Raw genomic sequence first — 14,472 nt, forward strand, 5'->3', positions numbered from 1 at the left:
CATTTTATATTACTCAAGGGGTACGTAGAGCAGGAAAAAAATCACTCTCCTAAACATATATGCACCGAATGAGGGTCCAGCAAAATATTTAATACAATTGTTGACAAATCTGAAAAATAATATCAATAACAACACAAAAATTGTGGGGGACCTCAACATGGCTTTGTCAACACTGGATAGGTCAACCAGACTGAAACCCAACAAGAATATACTAGACCTGAGGAGAGAAATGGAAGAAAGAGGCCTAGTGGATATATAGGACACTCCATCCCCAGAAACCTGGATACACATTCTTCTTTAATGTGCATGGGGCATTCTCCAGGATAGACTACATGCTAGCACATAAAACATACCTCCATAATATCAAGAGGATAGAAATATTGCAGACTACCTTCGCTGACCACAAGCTCTGAAATTATTTGTGAATTCCAAAGGGACACAGAAGAAAAACTTTAACACCTGGAAGTTAAACAGCCTCATACTCAATATCCACTGGGTCCGAGATTAAATCAAGGAGGAAATCAAAAGGTTCCTGGAAACAAATGACAATACAGACACAAACTATCAGAACTTATGCTACACAGCAAAAGCAGTACTGAGAGGAAAATTTATAGCTTTGCAAGCACACATCAGGAAGGATGAAGGGGCTTACCTGAGTAACTTAATGACACAGCTCATAGAACTAGAAAGTGCTCAACAAAAGGACCCAAAAATAGGAAGACAGAAGGAAATAACAAAGCTGAGAGCAGAAATCAATGAAGTGGAAACCCAAAAAAACAATACGAAAGATCAATGAAAGCAGAAGTTGGTTCTTTGAAAAAATAAACAAGATTGATAGACCACTGGCAAAACTAACAAAGAAAGGGAGAGAGAGAAACTTGATAACTCGTATTAGGAATGAAAAAGAAGAGTCCACTACTGATATGGCAGAGATACAAAGGGTAATCAGAAACTACTTTGAGAAACTCTACGCCACTAAAAATGAGAACCTGGAAGAAATGGATAAATTCTTGGATTCTTATAATCTTCCACGGTTGAAGGAAGAGGATATAGCATATCTAAACACCACCATCACTATTGATAAAATTAAAACGGTAATCAAATGTCTGCCGAAAAACAAAAGCCCAGGCCCAGATGAATTCACTAATGAATTCTTTCAAACTTTCCAAGAGGAACTACTACTAATCCTGGCAAGACTCGTTCATGAAATTGAACAAACGGAAACACTTCCAAATAGCTTTTATGAAGCCAACATCACCCTGATACCTAAACAAGACAGAGATGCTACGAAAAAATAAAATTATACAGACCAATATCGCTGATGAATGCAGATGCAAATATCCTCAACAAAATGCTGGCAAATGGGATTCAGTGCCTCATTGAGAAGATTATCCACTACAATCAAGTAGGTTTCATCCCAGGAATGCAAGGCTGGTTTAACATCCGTAAATCTATCAACATAATTCACAACATCAACAACAAGAAAAATAAAAATCACATGACCATATCAATAGACACAGAGAAAGCATTTGATACGGTCCAACACCTATTCTTGATCAAAACTCTCAGCAGGATGGGAATGGAAGGAACTATTCTCAATATAGTTAAGGCCATCTACCACAAGCCAGAGGCAAATATTATCCTCAATGGAGAAAAACTGAAAGCCTTTTCTCTAAATTTTGGCACAAGACAAGGCTGTCCTCTCTCACCATTCCTATTCAACATAGCACTGGAAGTACTTGCTATAGTGATTAGGCAAGAAAAAGATATCAAGGGAATCCAGATAGGAAAGGAAGAAGTCAAGCTCTCGCTGTTTGCAGATGACATGATCGTCTACCTAGAAAACCCTAAAGTCTCTATGAAAAAGCTTCTGGAAACAATAGACTCATATAGCAAGGTGGCAGGCTACAAAATTAACACACAAAAATCAATGGCCTTTCTATACACCAATAGTAATAAGGAAGAAATGGACATTAAGAAAACAACCCCATTCACAATAGTGCCACACAAAGTCAAATATCTTGAAATCAACTTGACTAAAAATGTGAAGGACCTATATAAAGAAAACTATAAAACTCTGCTCCAAGAAATAAGAGAGGACACGTGGAAATGGAAGCACATACCCTGTTCATGGATTGGCAGGATTAACATCATCAAATGGCAATACTCCCCAAAGCATTGTACAGATTTAATGTGATCCATCTAAAGATACCCAGGACATTCTTCAAAGAAGTGGATCAGGCAGTTTTGAAATTCATTTGGAACAATAAACACCCTAGACTAGCTAAAGCAATCATTGGGAAAAAGAATATGGGAGGAATTACTTTCCCCAACTTTAAACTGTCCTACAAAGCAATACTTATCAAAACAGCATGGTGTTGGAATAAGGACAGGCCCTCAGATCAGTGGAATAGGCTTGAATACTCAGAGAATGTTCCCCAGACATACAATCACCTAATTTTTGATAAAAGAACAAGAAATCCTAAATGGAGCAAAGAAAGCCTCTTCAACAAGTGGTGTTGGCACAACTGGCTAGTCACTTGCAAAAAATTGAACTTAGACCCCCAGCTAACATCATGTACGAAGGTTAAACCCAAATGGATGAAAGACCTTGATATCAGACCAGAAACCATAAGATATATAGAACAACACGTAGGTAAAACACTCCAGGACATTGAGACTAAAGGCATCTTCAAAGAGGAAACTGCACTCTCCAAGCAAATGAAAGCAGAGATTAACAGATGGGAATATATTAAACTGAGAAGCTTCTGTACCTCAAAAGAAATAGCACTCAGGATACAAGAGCCCCCCACTGAGTGGGAGAAACTATTCACCCAATACCCATCAGACAAGGGGCTAATCTCCAAAATATTCAAGGCACTGACAGAAATTTACAAGAAAAAAAACATCTAATCCCATCAAAAAATGGGGAGAAGAAATGGACAGACACTTTGACAAAGAAGAAATACAAATGGCCAAAAGACATATGAAAAAATGCTCCACCTCACTAATCATCAGGGAGATGCAAATGAAAACAACTATGAGGTACCACTTCACACCCCAGAGATTGGCCCACATCACAAAGAATGAGAACAAGCAGTGTTGGCGGGGATGTGGAAAGAAAGGAACTCTTATCCACTGCTGGTGGGAATGCTGTCTAGTTCAACCTTTATGGAAAGCAATATGGAGATTCCTCCAAAAACTGGAAATCGAGCTCCCATACAACCCAGCTATACCACTCCTAGGAATACACCCTAGGAACACAAAAACACAATACAAAAATCCCTTCCTTACACCTATATTCATTGCAGCACTATTTACCATAGCAAGACTCTGGAAACAACCAAGATACCCTTCATCAGATGAATGGCTAAATAAACTGTGGTACATATACACAATGGAATATTATGCAGCCATCAGGAGAGATGAAGTCATGAAATTTTCCTATACATGGATGTACATGGAATCTATTATGCTGAGTGAAATAAGTCAGAGAGAGAGAGAGAGAGAGAGATGCAGAATGGTCTCACTCATCTATGGGTTTTAAGAAAAATGAAAGACATTCTTGCAATAATAACTTTCAGACACAAAAGAGAAAAGAGCTGGAAGTTACAGCTCACCTTATGAAGCTCACCACAAACAGGGATGAGTTTTGTTAGGGAAATAACTACGTTTTGAACTATCCTAATAAAGAGAATGTACTTGGGAAATATAAAGCCTATCTAGAGTACAGGCAGGGGTTGAGTGGGGAGGAGGGAGATTTGGGACATTGATGATGGGAATGTTGCACTGGTGATGGGTGGTGTTCTTTACATGACTGAAACCCAAACACAATCATGTATGTAATAAAGTTTTTTAAATAAAAAAACATTGGAAATTAAAAAAACCTTCTAAATTCAGGTCTGTAAGGGTTAAAAAATTCTCTAGGGAGAAAGAGCAACAGGGAGATAAGGGCACTAAACTTTCTTTGTTTATGCCTCAGGAATTTTAGAGCAAAATAACAACTCTATCACTTGTAAAAAAAAAAAAAAACTTTGGTGTTTTAAAATTCAAACGGACACAAAAAAGTTACAAATTTGAATCTTTTATATTTCTATTAGAAAATTATTTTTGATCTCAAGAGCATATGGAAAATGTTGTGGTTAGCCTTTTTAAAATAATGTTGTTAATTAATATTATAAAATAACTAAATTTTATAAGCAGGGTGACAACAAGTATCAAATATAATTTTGGTCTTAAGCTCTAGGTGACAAAATGCATCAAGTGTCTTTAACTATATTTTATAATGATCTAAATATTTTGTTAATTTGGTATATAATATTTTTTACAAACTATTCACTTGTAGTCTTCAAAGTAGGAACAGTTGTTTGTTTTTTAAAGTCAGTTTTTTCATACCTTTAATAGTCATAATTTATGCTTTTATGTTTAATCATTGAAATTTTAACACTTTATTGTAGCGGTCTTACTGTTCTACTGTGAAACTAATTTAAAGAAAACCTGTTCATTAACAGCAGATGATATCATACTTCAGAGTGGAGACTCCTTCTACAGTGCTCAGTAACCATTTTACTTAACTTTTTTTAACTGCTTACTAACCATTTTACTTAATGTTTTAAACTTCAAATTAGGATTGTTCTAAAAATGTTTTGTGCTAAATCTCAACCTTAAAACTTTTATTTTCAGCAAAGCTCCACTCCATCTACATTAAGTACTTCTGAAAGCTGAAAAAGTTTTTCTACAAAAACTTTTTTTCTTACAAACATGCTGGCTAAATATTTAAAAGCGCTTGTTTAATTTTACCCGGGTCAATTTTTCTTTTTTCTTTTTTTTTTTTTTTTTTTTTTTTGTGGTTTTTGGGTCTCACCCGGCAATGCTCAGGGGTTACTCCTGGCTCCATGTCAGAAATTGCTCCTGGCAGGCATGGGGGACAATATGGGACGCCAGGATTCGAACCGATGACCTTCTGCATGAAAGGCAAATGCCTTACCTCCATGCTATCTCTCCGGCCCCGGGTCAATTTTTCTAACGTAAGTTTTGGATCGATCCTTTTGTCTGTTCATGTGTGTGTTGTACTGAATGAAATTGGCCACGAGTGTTAAATGTGATAAAATACAATTTTCAAAGCCTTATCCATTTTTGAGATTTCAATTAATTTTTTCACAACTTGGTCAGTCTGGTCACTTAGCAGCTGACAGACTGTGGCATCCTGCAACTAAAGATCATGTGTTAAAAATTATGTGTTAAGCTGGCTTTGTCCTTCTGAGAACATGGCAGAAGGTAGGGAATAGTAAACCCCAGATTTCTCAATGGTCGTCGGGGATAAATTTTCCCTGGAGAATTTCTGGACTTTTCAATCACCCATCCTTCCTGCCATGTGTAAGTTAAGGCCAGGAAAATATGGACATATGGCTAGACAGATAAGCATCAAGGTTTAAGAAAATAACTAAGAAGTTTAAGAAAAATCATTAAGGTTCAGTTTAAAAGTTTTTGAAAAATTGGCGATTGTTAATTATAAAATTCTTTGAAGTCTAAAGTCTAACAGAAGTCACTAAGCCTCCTCTCGTCTCGCTCCGGCGCGGAGCGTGGCCTCGAGCGCGCTGGGCGGGAGGCGGAGGATGTCGCGGGCTTCTCGGCCGTGACGTCCTCTCTCCCAGTGCCGGCGGCCCCGCGACGATGGACCCGGAGCGGGTGGCGCGTGCCGAAGCGGGAGCCGGAGACACCGCGCCGGGAGAGGCGGCCGCGGCCTTCAGGGACTCGGCCCGGCAGATGAGTAATGAAAGAGGCTTTGAAAATGTAGAACTGGGAATCATAGGAAAAAAGAAGAAAGTCCCAAGGAGAGTGATCCACTTTGTTAGTGGTGAAACAATGGAAGAATATAGTACAGATGAAGATGAAGTTGATGGTCTGGAGAAGAAAGATGTTTTGCCTACTATTGATCCGACAAAACTTACCTGGGGCCCCTACTTATGGTTTTACATGCTTCGGGCTGCCACATCAACCCTCTCAGTGTGTGACTTTCTTGGAGAGAAGATTGCATCCGTTTTGGGCATCAGCACCCCAAAATACCAGTATGCCATTGATGAGTATTACCGGATGAAGAAGGAGGAAGAAGAGGAAGAAGAAGAAAACAGAATGTCTGAAGAAGCAGAAAGACAATTCCAACAAAATAAACTGCAGGCTGATACCATCGTGCAGACAGATCAACCAGAAAATGTGGTATCCAGTTCGTTTGTGAACCTTAACTTTGAGATGGAGGGAGATTGTGAAGTAATTGTGGAAAGCAAGCAAAATTCAGCCTCTGTCCCACCATAAAATGAGATGCCTATAAATCTTTAAACACTAAGGGGTTGTTTATACCAGGAACTTTTCACATTTCTCTATTCAGTAGGACTTAATACTGTAATTTATATTTTAAATTATTAAGTTATCTGAAAAGGGAAAAAAATTCTTCTTCTTACTCTCTAGCAAAAGCTAAATATGAAATTTGGATTTTGTACTATGTAGCTTTATACTGTGTCTCAAATTAGTGCTTTGGTTTTTAAATGATCCTTTAAAAAATGAAGGACATTTTAGAGCCCCAACTGCCAATTAAAGACAGCTAAATTATCAAGTATGTATTATTTGTACTTATAAAGGAAAACACTAAACCATGTTGCTGATTAAGGCTAACTGAAACTGATATATCTCCCAGTCACTTCATACTAAAGATGGTTTACTGTGTGTGCAATAAAAAGAGCAAAATTTAAGTACTATGAATTTGCTTTCCTTGAGAAAGAACTACATATAAAAGATGACTGAGGCCATTACACCAAATATTTAGTTGGGTTTCAGTAATTAATCAAATTAAGTACTAATTTTGAATGTTTAAAAAACAAGATGTGGATTTATTAACGTATTTACATGCATTTGAGGATATGAGTACTCACATGGCATCCTGAATATGTTCTCATTCTATGCTGAATGCTTTCTGTGGCTAAATAGTTGCAGGAAAGGAGATGAACTTAGTGGGAAGATGATGACAATCCTTTACACTGTAAAAAGTATAGTATTAGCAGAAGGAACTCAACCTATCATTTGAAGTAACAATTGTAATCCTAAATGTATTCATATTCTAAACCTTACAGGGTATATTTACGAGTTTGATTTATATTTACAAGTGGGTAAGAATCCATGGAGTATTTCAGAAATGCTGATCTTAAAAATCCTATTTGTGGGCCCGGAAAGATAGCACAGCGGTGTTTGCCTTTCAAGCAGCCGATCCAGGACCAAAGGTGTTTGGTTCAAATCCCGGTGTCCCATATGGTCCCCCGTGCCTGCCAGGAGTTATTTCTGAGCAGACAGCCAGGAGTAACCCCTGAGCACCGCCGGGTGTGACCCAAAAACCAAAAAAAAAATCCTATTTGTAGGGGCTAGAGACATAGTACAGGGATTGGGTGCATATACATAACTTAGCCTTTAGAGATGCTTGGCACCACATATGGTTACACAAGCATCACTGAAAATGAAGCCTAAGTAGAGTCTGGAGCAAGTCCTTAACATAGCTGAGTGTGGTCCCAAACCCTGATATCACCCCCCCCCAATTATTTTTTTTCTATAGCCTTCTAAATAGCATTACGTTTTCAGTCCTGAATATAACTGCACATTGACATATTGGAAGGACATATTCCGCTTTGAAGAAAATACAGCTTCCAGTAACCATACAATATAAGTACATTTTCATAAGTACATTGTGGAAAACTATTGTCTGTGAACATGAACTTTATAAAGTTTAACTAAAGTTCTGCAACTGAAATTTGCAGTTTAGGAAAGAGAATTAGTTATTAAAGATATTCAGTTAGATGGCATTCATGAAATAGATTCTTGTTCTGTGATGGATATAAATAAAACTTAGAGCTTAAAGGATCAATCTTCAGCTTTTTAGTAACTGCCACTATAAATAAGTTTACATTAGCTCTAAAATAGTCTTAACCAGACATCTTCTAACTTCATTTGAGATAGTAGCAATTTAGATACATAATTACCCAGTGAAGGCAAGCATATCTATGGGCTCTGTGGAGCTAAAGATGCAGCTCAAGTGCATGTCTTGCATGTGGGGAAACCTGGGATTTTACCCCTGGCAGAGCATGTCCCCATTCTCCACCAAATAAATAAAGGTAATGTGAATTTATTCTCTTGGGAGTCCTAGGTTTTATGATTTTTACTAAGCCGCCCCGAGTGTAAGCTCACCAGCTAGAGTATAAGTTCTACATTCAGGAACCCAAATTTCCCTGGCACCATGTGGTCAGCCTCAACTACCACCAGGTGCAATTCCTTAGCTTTATCTAGGGACCTGAGTGATAGCATAGAGGGTAGGGAGTTTGCCTTGCACGTGGTTGACTAAAGTTTGATCCCCAGCATCCCATATGGTCCCCTGAGCCTGTCAGGAGTGATTTTTGAGTGCAGAGCCAGGAGTATCCCCTGAACACTGCTGGGTGTGGCCCCCCAAAATCAACCAAACATTTATCTAAAATCTTGTCTTTAGGGGGTGGGGGATTGGACCACACCCAGGGTATTCAGGGGATAATCTTGGCTATGTTCTCAAATGCTCCAGGCAGGATTGAACCAGGGTCTGTCCTAAGTTGGCTGTATGCAGGGCAAACACCCTACCACTGTGCTATGGCTCTAGCCTTTCTTTTATTTTTATTATTTGGGGAGGGGGGTTGTATCTAGAAACTTCTGCAAAAGATAACTTATAAAGGTTTTGCTTCCTGGAATTTTACTTTTTCTACTTGTCCAACAGTGGTTGGCTACATCACTATCTATGTAATTATTTATTGTGCCTTAAGTTTTTATACTTTATGTAAATTATAAAACTTTCCATGAATGCAAAAAAAAAAAAAAAAAGAAGTCACTAAGCATTCCCTTGGTATTCGGAAATAATTTGTGTAATGTAATGGCTAGTGTCTTCTGCCTGTAAACCAAGGCTAGAAGACTAAGTAAACTCCTATTTTTTATATGTAAAATTAAATTTATGGAAAATTTTATTGTAAAAAGAACCTCCCAAGTATGCCTCTGTAGCTATAGGCCCCACTGTTATGCTACATCCTGTGGCCTCACTCCTTCCCAAACCTATAATTATTTTGCCTCCTGCCAAGCCGTTTCTTATAGACCTCCTGCAGACGTGTCTTCATCCACCTTAAAAGAGCCTGTCACCCCTCCTGCCACCTCTGTGTTACCTACCCACTGTTTTAGTCCTTCAGCCCACCATTCCTGCCGAACCTGTTTCTGACTGACTCTGCCTAAGGGGAATGCTGGATTTGATACTCTGCCCAGCAGCCCTTCTATGAAGGAATTGCAACCTTCGGCATGCCCACTGCTATCAAAAATCCTGCTGACCTCCACTGGGGAGCTGAGACTCATCAAGGCATACCTGTAGAGACAGTCATGGGTGTGGGACCTTGCTTACTTGGACCGCATATGAGCTCCCCCGTCCAATTAATTGGACATTTGCAACCAAGCCATTGTTGTTACCAACTCTTCCATCTTTATTGAAGCCCCCAACTCCACTTATTTTGCTTGCTCCACTGGACTTTCCCCCCATATTGTTATTGAAACGTTTCTTGCTTATTGTGATTATTGTGTTTTAGTTTTGTTAATGCCTAGATTAACCATTAGACCTGTTGATGATTTGCTTTGGGATAAGAAGATTACTATGTTTAAACATAAGAATGAACCTATCACTACTATTACTCTTGCTATTGTTTTAGGTCTGAGTTTTGCTGGAGCAGGAACTGGTATTGCTTCTTTAATCACTTCTCAAAGTCATTTTAATCAGCTTACACGTGCTGTTGATAGAGATGTCAATAACTGGAGAAAGGTTTAAAATATCTTACTGAAACTGTTGGCTCTCTTGCTGAAGTTGTACTGCAAAACTGCCACGGTTTGGACTTAGCTTTTTTGAAAGAGGGAGAATTATGTACCTCCCTTAAAGAAGAATGTTGCTTTTTTTTAAAGATAAATTAGGATTGGTTAATGATAGCATTAATAAGGTACAGCAAAGCCTAAAGGAAAGAGAAAGAGGCAAAGAGAACAGAGTGAGTCCTGGTACCAAAATTGGTTTTCCACCTCCCCATGGCTATCCACTCTGTTGGATATCCACTCTGCTGAGACCTTTCATAGAATTTTTGTTACTTATTTCTTTTGGCCCTTGGGCATTTCATAAATTAATAGATTTTGTTAAAACTCAGATTGACTCTGCCACCAAAAAGACAATAGCTGTCCATTACCTATGTCTGGAGGTATCAGAGCCTCTGGACGCTGACTTTAATGACCCCGCTTCTGTTGGGCTTTTAAGCCCTGAAGGACCACTTCCGCAGGATGCCCTGCAGCTTGAAAAGCTAATCAGACCATCCTTGTGGTCTCTGCTGTGGAGCTGCCAAGGACAGGAATAGCTCAGTGTCAGTAGTCAGAGTCACACTCCCGCATATAATTAATGATTGGGCAGAACGAAATTATTTCACTGTTTTGAGTGCTGATGCTGGTAGCACACTGAGTGGCCTAAGACAGGCTCTCCACCCACCTTTTCTATTACACACAGAAGGGGGACTTGCCAGAGACCAATATGGAATTCAGCAGGACAAACCAGTCTGTGTGGCAAGAATTCATATCCTAAGGCATTGGCTAGCCCCAGAGCCCTAAGAAATATCACAGTTTCCTATCAGGCATATATTCCAGGAAGCTCGTGACATCCTTGAAACCTCACTAACCTTGAGATGTTCCTGTGCCCCTTATGTAAAGATGGTATGTAAAGATTAGCAGTAAGGTGACCTCTGTAATGCGGGCCATTTATCCTGCCTTCTCTCCACCCCCTGTAAAAATTGTCCTTAAAAGAAGCCTGTACCCTGCAGCTGGACCCAGAAAAATCCCACATGCCAGGATTACTGCTCCTCTTCTACTGGCATGGCTGGGAATCTGGATAGACAGCTGGCCAAAGGCCCCCAGGACTGACCAGTTAGTCCTGGAGACCGAGAGCCCCCCACACCAAGCTGGCTTTCAATGCCAGGTCTGGCATCTGAGCTCTGGGGGGATGGGGAAGAGGCAAACTCCTCCCCAATGCTTTTTCATACTGGAGAGGGAGGCTGCAGCTGGACCCAGAAAATCCCACATGCCAGGATTACTGTTCCTCTCCTACAGGTATGGCTGGGAAACTGGACAGACAGCTGGCCAATGGCCTCCTGGGCTGACCAACTAGTCCAGGAGACCGAGATCTCCCCCATGCCAAACTAGTCTTCAGGGCCAGGTTTGGCAACTGGGATCTGGGGGAAGAGGGAAACTCCTCCCGTATTCATACTGGACCCCCTGCAGCGGTGTCTTTTCTTACTGATACTCATTTTTATAACTGCGGCGCAAATATACTTTTTAAGAATTATCTAAAAACGTTCTTTATTCTAGACCAAGGGTCCTCAAACTTTTTAAACAGGGAGCCAGTTCACTGTCCCTCAGACCATTGGAGGGTCTGACTCTAGTAAAAACAAAACTTATGAACGAATTCTTATGCACACTGCATATATCTTATTTTGCAATGAAGAAACAAAACAGATACAAATACAATATGTGGCCCGCGGGCCATAGTTTGAGGACCACTGTTCTAGACGGTTCCTAGGAAAGGAAACAAAATACCAAAGATTTGGATGATAACACTCAAATAGATCTTTAAAGTCAGTCTTTATGGACGTGACTTTCCGTACTGACTCCAAGCCGAAATCACAAACAATTCATATATATGTATTGTATATAACCCGTCATGTATTGCCTCTCCCCTTCCCCTATGTCTCCCCTCATTTTTCAATACTGATCGTTTATCTTCCCCTAATTTAACCCTCTTTTTTTCTTTTTTTTTCTTTTTTTTTAATCTTTATTTAAACACCGTGATTATAAACATGATTATAGTTGTATGATTACAGTCATGTAAAGAGCACCCCCCTTCACCGGTGCAACATTCCCACCACCAATTTCCCAGATCTCCCTCCTCCCTACCCCCCTACACCTGTACTCGAGACAGGCTTTCTACTTCCCTCATTCATTCACATTTTATGATAGTTTTCAGTGTAGTCATCTCTGCAACTGCACTCATCACTCTATGTGATGAGCTGCATGTCCTGAGCTGCACCTACCAGCCCTCATCTCTCTTGTCTCTGAGATACTGTTAAAAATGTCCTTCATTTTTCTTAAAGCCCATAGATGAGTGAAACCATTCTGCGTCTTTCTCTCTCCCTCTGACTTACTTCACTCAGCATAATAGATTCCATGTACATCCATGTATTGGAAAATTTCATGACTTCATCTCTCCTGATGGCTGCATAGTATTCCATTGTGTATATGTACCACAGTTTCTTCAGCCACTCATCTGTTGAAGGGCATCTTGGTTGTTTCCAGAGTCTGGCTATTGTAAATAGCGCTGCAATGAATATAGGAGTAAGGAAGGGATTTTTGTATTGTATTTTTGTGTTTCTTGGGTATATTCCTAGGAGTGGTATAGCTGGATCGTATGGAAGCTCAATTTCCAGTTTGTGAAGGAATCTCCATATCGCTTTCCATAAAGGTTGTACTAGACGGCATTCCCACCAACAGTGAAAAAGAGTTCCTTTCTCTCCACATCCCCGCCAGCACTGCTTGTTTTCCTTTTTTGTGATGTGTGCCAATCTCAGTGGCATGAGGTGGTACCTCATAGTAGTTTTGATTTGCATCTCCCTGACGATTAGTGATGTTGAACATCTTTTCATGTGCCTTTTGGCCATTTGCCTTTTTTCTTTTTCAAAGTGTCTGTTCATTTCTTCTCCCCATTTTTTGATGGGGTTAGTTGTTTTTTCTTGTATAGTTCTGTCAGTACCTTGTAAATTTTGGATATTAGCCCTTTATCTGATGTGTATTGGGTGAATAATTTCTCCCACTCAGTGGGTGGCCTTTGTATTCTGGGCACTATTTCTTTTGAGATGCAGAAGCTTTTCAGCTTAATATAGTCCCATCTGTTTATCTCTGCTTCCACTTGCTTGGAAAGTGCCGTCTCCTCCTTAAAGATGCCTTTAGTCTCAATGTCCTGGAGTGTTTCACCTATATGTTGTTCTATATACCTTATAGTTTCAGTTCTGATATCAAGGTCTTTAATCCATTTGGATTTTACCTTTGTACATGGTGTTAGCTGTGGGTCTGAGTTTGCTTTTTTGCAAGTGGCTAACCAGTTGTGCCAACACCACTTGTTGAATAGGCTTTCCCTGCTCCATTTAGGATTTCTTGCTCCTTTATCAAAAACAAGGTGGTTATATGTCTGAGGAACCTTCTCTGAGTACTCAAGCCTATTCCACTGATCTGAGGGTCTGTTTTTATTCCAATACCATGCTGTTTTTATAACTGTTGCTTTGTAATACAACTTAAAATTGGGGAAAGTAATGCCTCCCATATTCCTTTTCCCAAGGAGTGCTTTAGCTATTCGAGGTTGTTTGTTGTTCCAGATGAATTTCAGAAGTATTTGATCCACTTCTTTGAAAAATGTCATGGGTATCTTTAGAGGAATCGCGTTAAATCTGTACAATGCTTTTGGAAGTATTGCCATTTTAATGATGTTGATCCTGCCAATCCATGAGCATGGTATGTGTTTCCATTTCCGCGTGTCCTCTCTTATTTCTTGGAGCAGTGTTTTGTAGTTTTCTTTGTATAGATCCTTCACATCTTTAGTCAGGTTGACTCCAAGATATTTGAGTTTGTGTGGAACTAATGTGAATGGGATTGTTCTCTTAATGTCCGTTTCTTCCCTATCATTATTAGTGTATAAAAAGGCCATTGATTTTTGTGTGTTAATTTTGTATCCTGCCACTTTGCTATACAAATCTATTATTTCTAGAAGCTTTTTGGTAGAGTCTTTAGGGTTTTCTAAGTAGAGTATCATGTCATCTGCAAACAGTGAGAGCTTGACTTCTTCCTTTCCTATCTGGATTCCCTTGATATCTTTTTCTTGCCTAATCGCTATAGCAAGTACTTCCAGTGCTATGTTGAATAGGAGTGGTGAGAGAGGACAGCCTTGTCTTGTACCAGAATTTAGAGGAAAGGATTTTAGTTTATCTCCATTGAGGATAATATTTGCCACTGGCTTCTGGTAGATGGCTTTGACTATATTGAGAAAGGTTCCTTTTATTCCTATCTTGCTGAGAGTTTTCATCAAGAATGGGTGTTGAACCTTATCAAATGCTTTTTCTGCATCTATTGATATGACCATGTGATTTTTATTTCTGTTGTTGTTTATGTTGTGTATTATATTGATAGATTTACGGATGTTAAACCATCCTTGCATTCCTGGGATGAAACCTACTTGATCAAAGTGAATGATCTTCTTGATGAGGCACTGGATCCTGTTCGCCAGGATTTTGTTGAGGATCTTTGCATCTGTGTTCATCAGGGATATTGGTCTGTAATTTTCTTTTTTGGCAGCATCTCTATCAG

General features: G+C 39.4%; 2 protein-coding genes across 2 annotated transcripts in view; one reads left to right on the forward strand and one right to left on the reverse strand.

Moving 5' to 3' along the window:
• The window catches only part of EBPL (EBP like), a 550,113-nt gene that overhangs the window by 254,996 nt on the left and 280,645 nt on the right, over positions 1-14,472 (reverse strand). The gene's annotated exons all lie outside the window — the stretch shown is intronic.
• LOC126016278 (protein FAM177A1) lies at positions 5,582-6,746 on the forward strand. The gene has a single exon (XM_049778851.1). The coding sequence runs from the start codon at positions 5,674-5,676 to the stop codon at positions 6,310-6,312; it is 639 nt and encodes a 212-aa protein (XP_049634808.1). The 5' UTR covers positions 5,582-5,673; the 3' UTR covers positions 6,313-6,746.

The sequence above is a fragment of the Suncus etruscus genome, chromosome 8 (genome assembly GCF_024139225.1).
Source record: "Suncus etruscus isolate mSunEtr1 chromosome 8, mSunEtr1.pri.cur, whole genome shotgun sequence".
NCBI lineage: Eukaryota > Metazoa > Chordata > Mammalia > Eulipotyphla > Soricidae > Suncus > Suncus etruscus.

Bases quoted from the DNA above. Each gene is read 5' to 3' on its own strand.
- LOC126016278 (XM_049778851.1), top strand. From the start codon at position 5,674: ATGGACCCGGAGCGGGTGGCGCGTGCCGAAGCGGGAGCCGGAGACACC.